Source organism: Jaculus jaculus, chromosome 10 (assembly GCF_020740685.1).
Source record: "Jaculus jaculus isolate mJacJac1 chromosome 10, mJacJac1.mat.Y.cur, whole genome shotgun sequence".
In the NCBI taxonomy this organism is placed as follows: Eukaryota; Metazoa; Chordata; class Mammalia; order Rodentia; family Dipodidae; genus Jaculus; species Jaculus jaculus.
The window spans coordinates 24,472,958-24,487,259 of NC_059111.1; the positions used below are offsets into that span (position 1 = coordinate 24,472,958).

Below are 14,302 nucleotides of genomic sequence, written 5' to 3' on the forward strand. Positions count from 1 at the left end.
TTTCTTTTCTTTTTTTTTTTTTTTTGAGATAGAAGCTTTGTTCACAGTCCTTGCAGGGGAGATGCACCTTGTTACCTACCTGCTTGTTTTAGTCTCTTGCGTCCGGGCACGCCAGTACTTCTTTTGTCTTGAAGACATTGAGGTTGTGCCAGATATTCACCAACAGAGTTCTTTCTTGCGATGGTCCTCTTTTCCCTGTACTCACTAGAGGTTGAAAATAGCTGCGCCATAGTTAGTTCTTGCCTTGTCTTCATGAAACAAATCTCAGGTCAGGAAAGAACATGCACGTTGCTGCTTTTTGCTGTTGTTTCTTTAGAATGGGTTGTGTTTCAGGAAATGCTGTATGTACAGTGAAGTGTGATGAGAAAGTGAAGGTGTTTTCTGTCCGAGGAACATCTTTTGAAGCTGCAGCAGCAAGTGGAGGTAGTGCCAGTTCAGAAAAGGGTGAGTATTCATTTGGAGCTTCTTTTTTTTTTTTGGTTTTTCGAGGTAGGGTCTCACTCTGGTCCAGGCTGACCTGGAATTAACTCTATAGTCTCAGGGTGGCCTTGAACTCACGGCGATCCTCCTACCTCTGCCTCCCAAGTGCTGGGATTAAAGGCGTGAGCCACCACGCCCGGCCATTAGGAGCTTCTTGATTGGTTATTATTGCTTCCTGGCTTTTTTTTTTTTTTAGTTTATAGATTGTATTAGAGTAGGAGATGATCTCTTATTTAATTTATAGTTCAGAGTATTTAAAAGTTGAATGTAAATAATACTCCCAAGGTTTTAAAAATTAAGAAATAACTATTATTATGTCTATGTAAGCAAGCAGCTTCTTTAGCTGCTGAGTAGTCTTCCCAGTCCTTTTTATGTCTATTTCAGCTCATCTTTGGCACAAGGATAGTTACCTTGGTAGATCAAGAAAGTGAGAAAGAGGATCCATTAAGATTAATGTTATGCTTATGCCAAGATTGTGTGTGTGTGTTGGTGCACATATACATCCATGAATACAGAGGCCAGAGGGCAGCCTTCAGTATTGTTCTTCAGGTAATGCCTGCCTTTTGTAGACAGTGTCTGTCATTGGCCTGGAACTCGTCACGTATACTGGCTCCCCAGTAAGCCCCAGGGATCCTCTTGTCTCTGCCTCCCTAGTACTATGATTACAAGTATACAACCTTGCTATTTGTTTGTTAGTTTTAATGTGGGTTCTGGGAATCAAACTCAGGTCTTCATGCTTTCAAGACAAGCCCTTACCAACTAAGCTCTTGCTCCAGCCTTTAACATCAAGACTTTTATTCTCATTACCACTTCCTGTTGTGAAATGTGAGTGATTCAATATAATAGAAGCATGTACTAATAGTAAATTTATAGAGGAGGTTACATTTTAACATGTACAGCATTTTATCAGAGAGAGAGGATTATCCTGCTTTTTGCAGGTGACGTCTCAAAAATCATGCAGCTAATAAAGCAGAGCATCTTGTACTCTTAAGTCTTTCCATAATCAAAGAAAATGAAATTAAGAGCACTGAAAATTTATTTCTCAAACTAAAAACTTCCTAGAATTAGATATTTGGTATTATTATTAAATAGTTAATCATAGAACTTGAAATCATAGTCATTGTTTTGTTATGTTCATTAATTTATGCAGCCTCAAGTCCTTCACCAGTGGGAATATCAGAGTGGCTTGACCAGAAATTAACAAAAAGTGATCGGCCGGAGCTAACTGGTGCGAAAGTCGTGGTGTCTGGTGGTAAGTACAGTGTGAGGGTAAGAAGCTTACATAAACTTTATAATACTTGGATTTCACTAAAGGCACACATCTCTTTGGTTGGTTGGTTGGTTGGTGGTGCTGGGTTTTGAACTTAGGGTCTTGCACTTGTCAAGCAAGCATTGTATTGCTTGTTGACTGTATCACTGGCCCAGAGTACAGATTTTTAAAGTTTTTTTTTTTTTTCCAAATGTAAGAAATTGGTAAATTACAAGTGTTAGTCCCATTTTATCAGTTATTAAGATGAAATTATGAGCATAGTATACAATTTTGGCTTTCTGTCACACACATGTGTCACTGGCACCAGGGGGAGCATGGTACAAATCTCATCTCCATAATTTCGCATGTGGTCTGTTTGTCTTGCTGGCAGACGTCCGTGTTACTCTAGAATATAATTGACCACTGAATTCCAGGAAAGACGTTGGAATCTCAAGGCCATCTTATGTATAATTCCCTTGCTTCAATCTGCCTTCAAGGACTTTTTCAGGGTGGTCCAGGTTTCTGTGGATAATGCTTTAAAAGTTTTTTTCACAATTAACATCAAAATGGTTAGTGTAGTATATGACTAGCTTCTTTTTATAGATTGTGCTTCTTACTTAAAATGACTTTTTATAGTTTGTTGACCAAATTTTGTTATTATTTGTTTTTGTGAGTGAAAGAGAGAATTGGTGTGCTAGAGCCTCCAACCATTGCAGTGAAACTCCAGACACATGTGTCACCTTGTGCATCTGGCTTATGTAGGATCTGGGGAGTTGGACCTGGGTACTTAGGCTTTGCTGGCAAGCACTTTAATCACTAAGCCATCTCTCCCGCCTGGTGACCAACTTTTAAAAAATATTTATTTACTTGAGAGAGAGAGAACTGAGAGTATGGGCATGCCAGAACCTCCCCTCAGTGCAGACAGACTCTAAGTACATGTGCCACTTTGGGCATCTGGCTTTACATGGGGACTGGGGACTGAACCTGACACAACAAGCTTTGCAGGCAAAGCTCCTTTAGCCCCTGAGCCATCTCCCCAGCCTTTGACCAACATGTGGAGAAAATAAGGACCACTGTGATTTTCAAATCTCTCTAAATAAAGCATCAAACAAAATAATCTTCCAAGCAGCCATCTATTGCAAGTGGTATTGAGAGGAAGCCATTTATTACTCTTGAAGAGATATATTTGACTTGTTTATTCACTGGTGTGTTCGGCAAGCGTTTATTAGGTTTCTGTTCTATGATAGGCCTGTTATATATGAAACAAAAATGAAAATATAGATTGTTCTTGCTCCTAAAGAGGTTAAAGTCTAATAGGATAGCCTTCACTTAAATGACTTTGTTCAGGCCTAGATAGTTTTACTGAACACTGCAGATCCAGCAGAGACCTAGAATAGCTGTAGTTTTTCACTTGATGAGTTTTCATTCTAGTGGCTAAAACTAATAATTAAAGATTGCATTATTTATCTAGCTAACTGTAGCAGTGTTGAATGCTTTGTAGTAGTATACATGTATCATGGGAGTCATCAGAAAAGTGTTAATAGAGGACTTATGCTTACTATGTGTATGTGATATGGACATTCGTGCATGTACACAAAATACCAGAAGTTTGGCCAGGCATGGTGGCACACGCCTTTAATCCCAACACTTGGGAGGCAGAGGCAAGAAGGTCACCAAAGCCACCCTGAGATCACATAGTGAATTCCAGGTCAGCCTGGACTAGAGTGAAACCCTACCTCTAAAATCAAAACAAAACAAAATACCAGAGGCCCTACAGAATTCAACTTATATTAATTTTTTCATCTCTTTAAAAATAAGGTCGGGGTTTGAAGAGTGGAGAGAATTTTAAGTTGTTATATGACTTGGCAGATCAACTACATGCTGCAGGTAAAAACTTAATTTCATTAATAACAAGATGTTAGAAGTTGATTTCATTCATTCATGTATCAGTCACCAAAGCTATAATTTATCTTTCTGTGGTTTTCAATTTTATATATTTATTTACTTACTTATTTTTTATTACCTAACCTTATTAGTGTATAGCTGTTGTACAAAGCAATGTTTCATTGTGAGATTTTCATGCACTCATATAACATACTTTGATAATATTTATCTATTACCCTCTCTTGTCCAGTCACTCTTTTCCTGTTCCTTTTCCCAAATAGTCCCCTTCCTACTTTCATGTCTTTATTTTATTTTTTTTATTTTTAAAATTTATTTATTTGAGAGAGTGAGAGAGGGAAAGAGAGAAAGAGAGGGAGAGAATTGGTGAGCCTGGGCCTCTAGCCACTGCAGACGAACTCCAAACGCATGTGCCACCTTGTATATCTGGCTTACGTGGGTCCTGGGGAATTGAACTGAGGTCCTTTGGCTTTGCAGGCAAATGCCTTAACTGCTAAGCCATCTCTCCAGCCCTATATCTTTATTTTTTAAAATCTGGATTCCATGTATGAGAGAAATAAAATATATTTTTAATTTCAATTCTGTCCATTTTCTTGGAAATGACATGATTTTATTCTTTTCTAAATTGTTGGGTCTCCAACTGATACAGCATTCAGTATAGAGAAGGTATCTTAATATTTTAATATTTTTAAAAATACATATGAAATAAGTAAAGTTTAAAAATAAAATAATTCTTGATATACAAAGGTAATAACTACTTTAAAAAATATAGAATCTCTAGAAGATAATACAGTAGACTACCTGACCTTGTGTTTGAGAATGCCTTTTTTTTTCTTTTTCTTTTTATTTCTTTCTTTTTATTTCTTAGGGACAGAGAGAGAATGGGCATTCCAAGTCCTCTAGCCATAGCAAATGAACTCCAGATGCATGTGCCACCATGTGTATCTGGCTTATGTGGGACCTGGAGAATTGAACCTGGGTCCTGAGGCTTTGCAGACATGCACCTTAACCACTAAGCCATCTCTCCAGCCCAACAATGATTCTTTTTTTGTTGTTTTGTTTTTATTTATTTATTTGAGAGTGACAGAATGAGAAGAGGCAAAGAGAGAGAATGGGTGCGCCAGGGCCTCTAGCCACTCTAAATGAACTCCAGATGCGTGCGCCCCCTTGTGCATCTGGCTAAAGTGGGTCCTGGGGAATCAAGCTTTAAACTGGGGTCCTTGGGCTCCACAGGCAAGTGCTTAACTGCTAAGCCATCTCTCCAGTCTCCAACAATGATCCTTTAGATATAACATCTAAGGCCCAATCTATGGAAGACTTGAAAAGCTAGACTTCTTCAGAATTAAAACTTTCCGTGGGGCTGGAGAGATGGCTTAGCAGTTAAGGTGTTTGCCTACAAAGCCAAAAGATCCCAGTTCGATTCTCCAGGACCCACGTAAGCCAGATGTACAAGGTAGCACATGCATCTGGAGTTCATTTGCAGTGGGTGGAGGCCCTGGCATGCCCATTCTGTCATTCTCCCTTTCTCTCTCTCTCTTTCCCTCTTTTATTAATAAATAAAATATATTTAAAATAAATCCTTTGTGTCCAAAGGTGCAGCTCAGTGATCAAGTACTTGTCTTGTGTGCACAAGGATATACAAAATACTGTGCTGGAGTGATAGCTTAGCAGTTAAGGCACTGGCCTGCAAAGCCAAAGAACCCAGGTTTGATTCTCCAGGACCTACATAAGCCAGGTGCATAAGGTGGCATGTATGTCTAGAGTTCATTTGCGGTGGCTAAAGGCCCTGGCACTGGCACGTCTATTCTCTCTCTCTCTATTCTCTTCCTTTTTCTTTCTCAAATAAAATTAAAAATAAAAAAAATACCAACAACAAAATATCACAGAGAACTCTGGATTGTCAAAAGTCAACCAGCAGGGGGCTGGAGAGATGGCTTAGCGGTTAAGCACTTGCCTATGAAGCCTAAGGACCTCGATTCCCCAGGAACCACGTTAGCCAGATGCACAAGGGGGCGCATGTGTCTGGAGTTTGTTTGCAGTGGCTGGAGGCCCTGGTGTGCCTATTCTCTCTCTCTCTCTCTCTCTCTCTCTCTGCCTCTTTCTCTGTCTGTTGCTCTCAAATAAATAAATAAAAATAAACAAAAAAATTAAAAATTTGAAGTTAAAGCAAAAAAAAATACATATGTGATAGTCACACATTTGCCAATTCTTACTCATATATTTATTTACTTTTCTTTTTAAAAAATGGAACACTTTGTGAATTTGCGAGTCGTCCTTGTGCAGGGGCCATGCTAGTCTTTCCTGTATTGTTCCGTTTTCACAGTGCGGCAGTAACAACCTCAGCATCTGCTTCTGACTCAGCAGGGCTTTATTTTTCCTCTTTTTTTTTTTTTGGTGGTCTGATATAAATCTATTTTACAAATAGAAATACATTTAAGTTAGTTTTTTAAACTTTAAGACATGTTTTAAACATTTTTTTCTGATTGTTATTTACTTATTAGAGGCAAGGAGAGAGGACAGAGAGAGAGAGAAAGAGAGAGAATGGGCGTACTAGAGCCTCTATCCACTGCAAACAAACTCCAGACACATGCGCCACCACGTACATCTGGTTTACATGGGACCTGGAGGATTGAACCTGGGTCTCTAGGCTTTGCAGGCAAACGCCTTAACTGCTAAGCCATCTCTCCAGCCCCATTTAAATTATTTTATTTATTTTTATTTTTATTTTTTGGTTTTTTGAGGTAGGGTCTTACTCTGGCCCAGGCTGACCTGGAAGTCACTATGTAGTCTCGGGGGGCCTCAAACTCATGGCAATCCTCCTGCCTCTGCCCCCTGAGTGCTGGGATTAAAAGCATGCACCACCACGCCTGGCCATTTAAATTATTTTAAATGATAGGTAATTATTTGTAAGAAAGATAGAACCTGTTATTAAATGTTTATTGATGAGCTGCTGGGTGTGGTAGCACAATGCCTTAAATAATTTCAACAATTGGGAGGCTGAGGTAGGAGATTCCACAAGTTCAAGGTCAGCCAGGGATATAGAGGGAGACCCTATTTAAAAAAAATGAATAAAAGAAAACAAAATATGCACTGATGAGAGTGAAATGATGTTTTTTGAAAAATTTAAAAGACCTGGAATACTTGGTATTTTGATAGTCTTAATTATGTAATTGCTATATGGAGATGCCTTTTTTTCAAACAAACAAAAAACAACAAAAAGTCCAAACCTGTCTTTTATTCTAAAAATTTTGTGTAGAGCTCTTATATGTTACTATGCTTTTCTGTTCTATAGCAGTTTTGCTGATAGACAAAAGACTTGTATTTTCTGAGTAATGGCTCAATCTTGGTTCATTAGATTACTTTTGTATTTAATTTTGCTTTATCACTTTTTCTTCCAATGAACAAATAGCAAGTATTTTCCATGTGGCAGACACTGTATAAGGTGCTAAGAAAATAGGAGTGAACAAAATAAATGACAATGTCTGTTCTTGTGGAAATTATATTTCTGTTTGCATAAGCAGGCCCTCTATTAGTTTCTTTTGGCTACTGTAATGAATTACCATGAACTTGATGCCTTGAAAGAACAGAATGTCACTCTCTCGTACTTGTAGAGGCTGGAAGTATGTTAGCATCAAGGTATTGATAAAGGTCATAGTCCCTCTGGGGCTCTGTTGCTTTTTTGAGGGTAGATGATGTTTTTTTCCAGATCTCATGATTCCTGCTCTGGTGGCCATTTCCCTCGAGTCTCTGCTCTGTGTTCCTGTCACCTCTCTTCATCTTCAAATCTCCCTCTGTAGCCCCTCCTCAAGATACCCTATTCATCCAGTCTCGTGGCTCAAATATCATCTAAGAGCCAGGCAGGGTGGCATACTGCTCTAATCCTAGCACAAAGGAAGCTGAACCAGGAGGATCATAAGTTCAAGACTAGCTGGGCTACAAATGGAGACCCTATTCTCAATATAAATAATAAATAAATAAATCTAAATGCAACTAATTCTCACCTTTTTATCACCAACCCAGCTTTCTTCAATAAATTTCACATCCCTCTACCAACTGCTACATGCCTGTCTCGATATCTCTTGATATGCCTAAACCTAACTCCTGATTTTTCCCTAGAAAACGTTCTACTTGATCCTAAGACAATAGGCACTCTAAAACTAAGAGCTAAGGGAAAAAGAGAAGAAAGAGAGTCAAAAGTGGGGAGGCAAGAAAGGCAGGAAAACTAGGGCATAGACTGGCGCAGTATTCACTGAGAGAAAGGGTATTTATGAGAAATACTGTAATAGGTTAAGGAAAATAAGGACTGAAAAGTAAACTTTTGGATTTAGCCATTAAGATGTCACTGATGATCCTGAATAGCTTTCCAGTGGTATACTGGAGACCAGGCCTGATTTGAGTGGGTTTAAAAAAATAATCCTAGCTGGGTATGTTGGCACATGCCTATTCCAGCATTTGGAAGGTTGAAGCAGAAACCACAAGTTCAAGGCCAATCTGGTATAGTTGCAAGCCAGCTGGGCATAGAAAGTCAGTTACATTTGTGTGTGTGTGTATATATATGTATACATACACACACACACACACACACACACACACACACACACATATACAGGTATATATATATATACAAGTGTGTGTGTGTGTGTGTGTGTATGTATGTATGTATGTATGTAACATTTATATTATATATATTATTTTAGAGAGAGAGAGAGAGAGACAGAAGGAGAGAGAGAATTGGCATGCCAGTGCCCCAGCCACTACAATTGAACTCCAGATGCTTGCACCACCTAGTGGGCATGTGAGACCTTATGCTTGCCTCACCTTTGTGTGTCTGGCTTACATGGGATCTGGAGAGTCAAGCATGGGTCATTAGGCTTCACAGGCAAGCACCTTAACTGCTAAGCTGTCTCTCCAGCCCTGTTTTTATGTTTTTGAGACAGAGTATCACAGTAACCCAGGCTAACCTAGAACTCACTCTGTATCCTAGACTGGCCTTGAGTTCCTGCCTCAGCCTTCTGAGTTGTGGGATTAAGGTGGTAGCCATTACCACAGCTACAGTTATATTTTTGTTTAATTACTTGATAGCAAATATTTGTTAAGTCTTTATTTTTGGCTTATGCAACTCTTTATTCACAAGAGATAATCATACTATAGTATATATTAAACTTTTTCAAAAGTTATAAAATTACTACATAAAGGAACATTATATAATGACATTGTTGAAGTTATCTTTGCACTACTGGGACAAAACACCTGACCCAATAAAACTGATAGAAGGAAAGGGTTTATTTTGGCTTACGGTCTCAAGGAAATTTCATCATGGTGCAGAAAGGTTGGTAGAGCAGAGGCTGGATCCAGTCACATCTTGTCACACAGTAGCTGGCAGAAAACAATGAGTGAGCTGAGCTCTGGCAAGGGAAAAGCTGACTGTAACACCCCAAAGCCCATCCCCAGAAGCACACTTCCTCCAGTAAGCCTCCACTTCCCAAACTGTCCCAAATCATCCAGAGACCAAGCATTCAGAATAGATGAGCCTATGGGGGAGGAACATCTGATTCAAGCCACCCTAGATATCATAAATAGATTATTATGTGGGTTTTTTTTGGGGGGGGGGTTGTTTTGTTTTAGTGGCAGGATCTCAGCTCCAGCTCAGGCTGACTTTGAACTCACAGTCATTGTCCTATTTCAGCTACTCAAGTTCTGTGATTGCAGGTGAGCTGCCACACCTGCCGTAACACATGCCTTACGGTTGTCTTCTTGATCAAGCATGCAGAGGTGTGCTAAATGTAAACACTGAAATTTGTGGTTATAAATGGAAGGCATTTTGTTGCAAAAAATATACTTGCACTTAGCATGTAGAATTCTCAGGGAGTTGAATGTCTCACTAGCTGAGTAATAGGGCCTGAAAAAAAATGACATCCTTTTTCCCTCTTAGTTGGTGCTTCCCGTGCTGCTGTTGATGCTGGCTTTGTTCCCAATGACATGCAAGTTGGTCAGACAGGAAAAATAGTAGCACCGGTAAGTATCGCAATAAAGTAGCCACACTGAATTCTATGGGGATAAGCACTGTATGTATTTATTGGACAATAATCTTGGTGATTTATATCTTACTCTGTGTTCCTATGCAATTAGCCATTATGATGGGGGATGTGTCCTTCTCACAAGGTCTGTGAATTTCTTGGTTTCTTCAGGTCTTTAATTTGGAATTACTTTACAAAAAAAAATTAAAGCAGTAAAGCATTTAATCAAATGAAGTCATATCATAGCACCAAATAAAAAGTTATGCATAAAATACTGGTTTATACTGTGTGGGTGTCACCGGTGTGGTGTGCTGGATAGGGAACCTAGGACTTCTAAAATGCTGACAAAGTGCTACATTAGTAAGCCACATCCCAGCTCGTTATTTTTTTGACTTTGTAAAATCACGTTGATAACATTTGTTTTCTACAAGTCAGACAAGATCTCAAAACTGTAAGTAGGCACTGAACTACTCATAAATTAAAAGGCCACACGACTGGCTTCCTTGTCATACTGCATTTGTCTGGCTGTGAATGCGGATTTATTGAGCAGATGAAATGGAGCCTTCAGTGGCATTTTTGTTTTTATGTTTCTTTTGACAGAAATCTTGATTGTGTAGTTTTATGTGAGCAGACATCTTCAGGCTTGAATTCATAAAAGACCAACAACTTCTTAATCAAAACTACTTCTATAAGAAATTCAGATATATACATTGAGGTAGCAGATAAACGTACCTATTGTGACAGAAAGGAAGTGTTTTTGCACTTAAACAGAAGTGCAGGGTCAGGCGTGGTATGCACACCTTTAATCCCAGCACTCGGGAGGCAGAGGTAGGAGGATCGCTGTGAGTTCGAGGCCACCCTGAGACTATATAGTTAATAGCAGGTCACCCTGGGCTAGAGTGAGACCCTACCTCGAACCCCCCTCCCCCCAAAAAATAGAAGTGCAGAGTGGCAGGGAGTGACTGGCATCTGTTCTTAAACTGGAAGTAGGGTTCACACAGCTTGATTCAGCATTATTTCTGTGACAATACGACTAGTGCATTTTGCTCATAAGAAAATTAAACATAGTAAGTTTCTTTTTTTTTTTTTGCCATTTCACGTTGTAGCACAGAAGAAAACTATGTGTATATGTTTTTATGTGTATGTATGTGTGTACTATTTGAGAGCAAGTTGCTGAGAGGGTGCCCTGCCACCTCTCAGCTCATAGGACATTTTCCTCTATAATCACAATGCAGCCTTTAAAACCAGAAAATCAACATTGATGCATAGTACCATGTAGTCATTGGACTCCATTCAGATTCTTTCTGTTGTTTCCATAATGTCCTTTATTTTTATTTATTTATTTGTTTGTTTGTTATTTTGTTTGTTTTTTGAGGTAGGGTCTTGCTCTAGCCCAGACTGACTTGGAATTCACTGTATAGTCTCAGGGTGGCCTTGAACTCATGACAATCCTCCTAATTCTGCCTCCAGAGTGCTGGGTTAAAGGCAGGTGACACCATACCTGGTTATAATAATGTCCTTTATAGCAGAAGGTTTTATTCTGTAATCATACATTGCATGTGTTGTTCGCATGCCCTTCCATCTTAGTTTCTCAATCTTACTTTTACTTCATGAGGAGCTGGAAACTTTTCAGGCATCTTCTTTATGATGTATCCATTCAAATTTTTTTTTTTTTTAAATATCTTTTTTTTTTTTTCCAAATATATTTTTTATTTATTTATTTGAGAGCGACAGACACAGAGAGAAAGACAGATAGAGGGAGAGAGAGAGAATGGGCGCGCCAGGGCTTCCAGCCTCTGCAAATGAACTCCAGACGCGTGCGCCCCCTTGTGCATCTGGCTAACGTGGGACCTGGGGAACCGAGCCTCGAACCGGGGTCCTTAGGCTTCACAGGCAAGCGCTTAACCGCTAAGCCATATCTCCAGCCCTCCATTCAAATTTTTGCCTTTGTGAATCTAATTACTTATTTTTATTTTGGGTTGTGAGAGTTATAAAGTATATTATGGTAATGAGTTTCTTGTTAGATACATATTTTACATATATTATCTCCCCATGTATGTATGCTGTGCTTATTTATTTTCTCAATGATTTCTAGTTGAGAAGCTCTTTTCCTGTTCCTAATTGGCTGATAGGTATTTTTTTTTAATCATGAGTGTGTGGTTGAATTTTGTTAAATATTTTCTACATCTGTTGAAATGATTATATGGTTTTTAATTTTATTCTATAATACAGAGAAGTATATTATTCATTTTTATTTATTTATTTATTTACTTACTTGAGAAAGAGAGAGAGAATGGGCACACCAGGGCCTCCAGCCTCTGCAAACGAACTCCAGAAACATGCACCACCTTGTGCATCTGGCTTTACGTGGGTCCTGGGGAATCAAACCTGGGTCCTTTGGCTTTGCAGGCAAGTACCTTAACTGCTGAGTCATTTCTCCAGCCCTTATTCATTTTCTTTTTAAATGTTAAACCACTTTGAATTATGTGACAAATCCTAGTTGATGATAATGTGCTCTATTTAGTTCATTAATTTTTATTAAGAATTTTCAGGTCTGTCTTTATAAAGAGATTCTCTAATTTTCTTGCTCTTTAAAAATATCTATGTGATTTCTGTGTCAGTATTATACTGGCTTCATACAACAAGTGGGAAGGTGTTCTTTCTACTTAGTTTTCAGAGTGGGGTTTTTGTAAGCTTGGTAATACTGTTTCTTAAGTGCTTGATAGAATTCCTTAGTGTAGCTAGCTTTGGATCTTAGAATTTTTTGTTGGAACATTTGAAAATATGTTAAATTTCTTTAATATATTTCAGGCTTTTCAGATTTTCCACTTTATTTTGAGTCAGTTTTACTTAGGGGTAGGCTATTGGAAATTGGCTAATATATTTTTTTCTAAATTGCCAAATGTATTGAGTAAAATTGTTTATAATACTGCCTTATTTTTCGTTTATTGTCCATGACATTTGATAGTCTCCCTTTCATTGCTGGTATTGATAGTTTGTCTCTTTTTTTTTTTTTTGTTCTTGCTTATTAGCCTAACTAGGAGTCGTGTGTGTGTGTGTGTGTGTGTGTGTGTGTGTGTGTGTATTATGTATGTATGTATGTATATAGTATGTGTGTGTGTGTATATTATGTATGTATATAGTATGTGTGTGTGTGTGTGTACTTTTTTCAGTGATATGCCTTTTAAGTACAATCCACATACTGTACAATTAACCCATTCAAAGTGTTTAATGCCGTGGATTTTTGCATATTCATAGTGTTGTACAACCATCACTTTGTTTAGTTCACACCATTTTCATCCCCCTTCCCATGCTTATTCCCTAAATAAAGTCCTAGGCAACTACTAGTCTACTTTCTAGCTATAGAGATTAGTCTAAAACTATGTCATAACTTCCTTTAAAAAGGGGGGTATTCACTTGTTTTTAAAGGTAGGACCTTGCTCTAGCCCATGCTGACCTGGAATTCACTATGTACTCTCAGGCTGGCCTCAAACTCACTGCAATCCTCCTACCTCTGCCTCCCGAGTGCTGGGATTAAAGGCCTGCACCATCACACCTATGGGATATATATTTTTAAAAGCAATGTGCATTTTAGAAAAGATTTTAATTTTTTCCATTTTTAACATTTTCGTACATGTGTATGATGTATTTGATCTTATTCCCCAGTCACTCTTTGTCACCTTCCTCTTTCCATTACCACCCTTCTCTCTTAATCTCCATCTTACTTTCATGCCCCCCCCCTTTAAAACTCATTGAGTTAGATTAGGGTTACCCACAAGATCATGAGTGGAAGGTTTTTACTACTAATTCAGCAACTTACCAGTCACTACACTGCTGATGAACCCAGAAAACATTATCTGCCATTAGTTACACTGGGAAGTGTGGGATCTCATATAACCTACCCTTCTTAGGCTCAGTTTTGTGTAGGAAACCATAGATGTTGTGAATTCACGAGTGTAATGGTCATGTTGGATCCAAAAAGCAGCATTTCACAACCCTCCTCCTCCTGTTCTGATAATTGAGTGGAATTTATATGTAGTTTGTAGTTCTCGATCCATGGTTCTTCCTTTCCTGAACTTTGTCCTTTCCAGCTGAAGTGAAAGCCAAAGGTTGCATTTTTCTCAACCAATTATACTGCAGGTTTTATTTTTTGTTGTTGTTGTTTTGTAAATCTGAATGGCTTTTTTAAAAAAATTATTGGTTTTTCAAGGTAGGGTCTCACTCTAGCCCAGGCTGACCTGGAATTCACTATGGAGTGTCAGGGTGGCCTTGAACTCACGGCAATCCTCCTACCTTTGTCTCCCGAGTGCTGGGATTAAAGGCGTGCACCACCACACCCAGCTCCTGAATGGCTTCTTTTTTTGATTGGTTGTATTCTTTTGGGGAATCTGCAAATGTCCCAGCTGGGGCTCATCTTAGTATATACTCATCTTAGTATGCTTCTCTCCCCTTCAGAATTCTCCTCAGATCCTGTCAGGGTTGATCTCAAATATATGTAAATAGTTGCTATCTATATTTGAACCAGGTTTATAGTTGTTTTATCAGGAGGATTGTCTGATATGAGCTATTCCTTTAGAGCCATAAGGAGGCTGGAGGCCTAGAATTGATTATATTACTTTATATGTATACTGACTAGTGCAGAGTTGGGTTATTA

General features: G+C 38.6%; 1 protein-coding gene and 1 pseudogene across 1 annotated transcript in view; one reads left to right on the top strand and one right to left on the bottom strand.

The window, feature by feature from the left end:
- Etfa (electron transfer flavoprotein subunit alpha) overlaps nt 1-14,302 on the top strand; it is a 77,302-nt gene that overhangs the window by 24,648 nt on the left and 38,352 nt on the right. The window contains exons 6-9 of the mRNA XM_045160469.1: nt 334-444; nt 1,631-1,732; nt 3,548-3,616; nt 9,564-9,646. Of these exons, the coding sequence (XP_045016404.1) occupies nt 334-444; nt 1,631-1,732; nt 3,548-3,616; nt 9,564-9,646 (365 nt within the window). The remainder of the gene's footprint in view (nt 1-333; nt 445-1,630; nt 1,733-3,547; nt 3,617-9,563; nt 9,647-14,302) is intronic.
- Nucleotides 5,870-5,970, bottom strand: LOC123464226 (annotated as a pseudogene).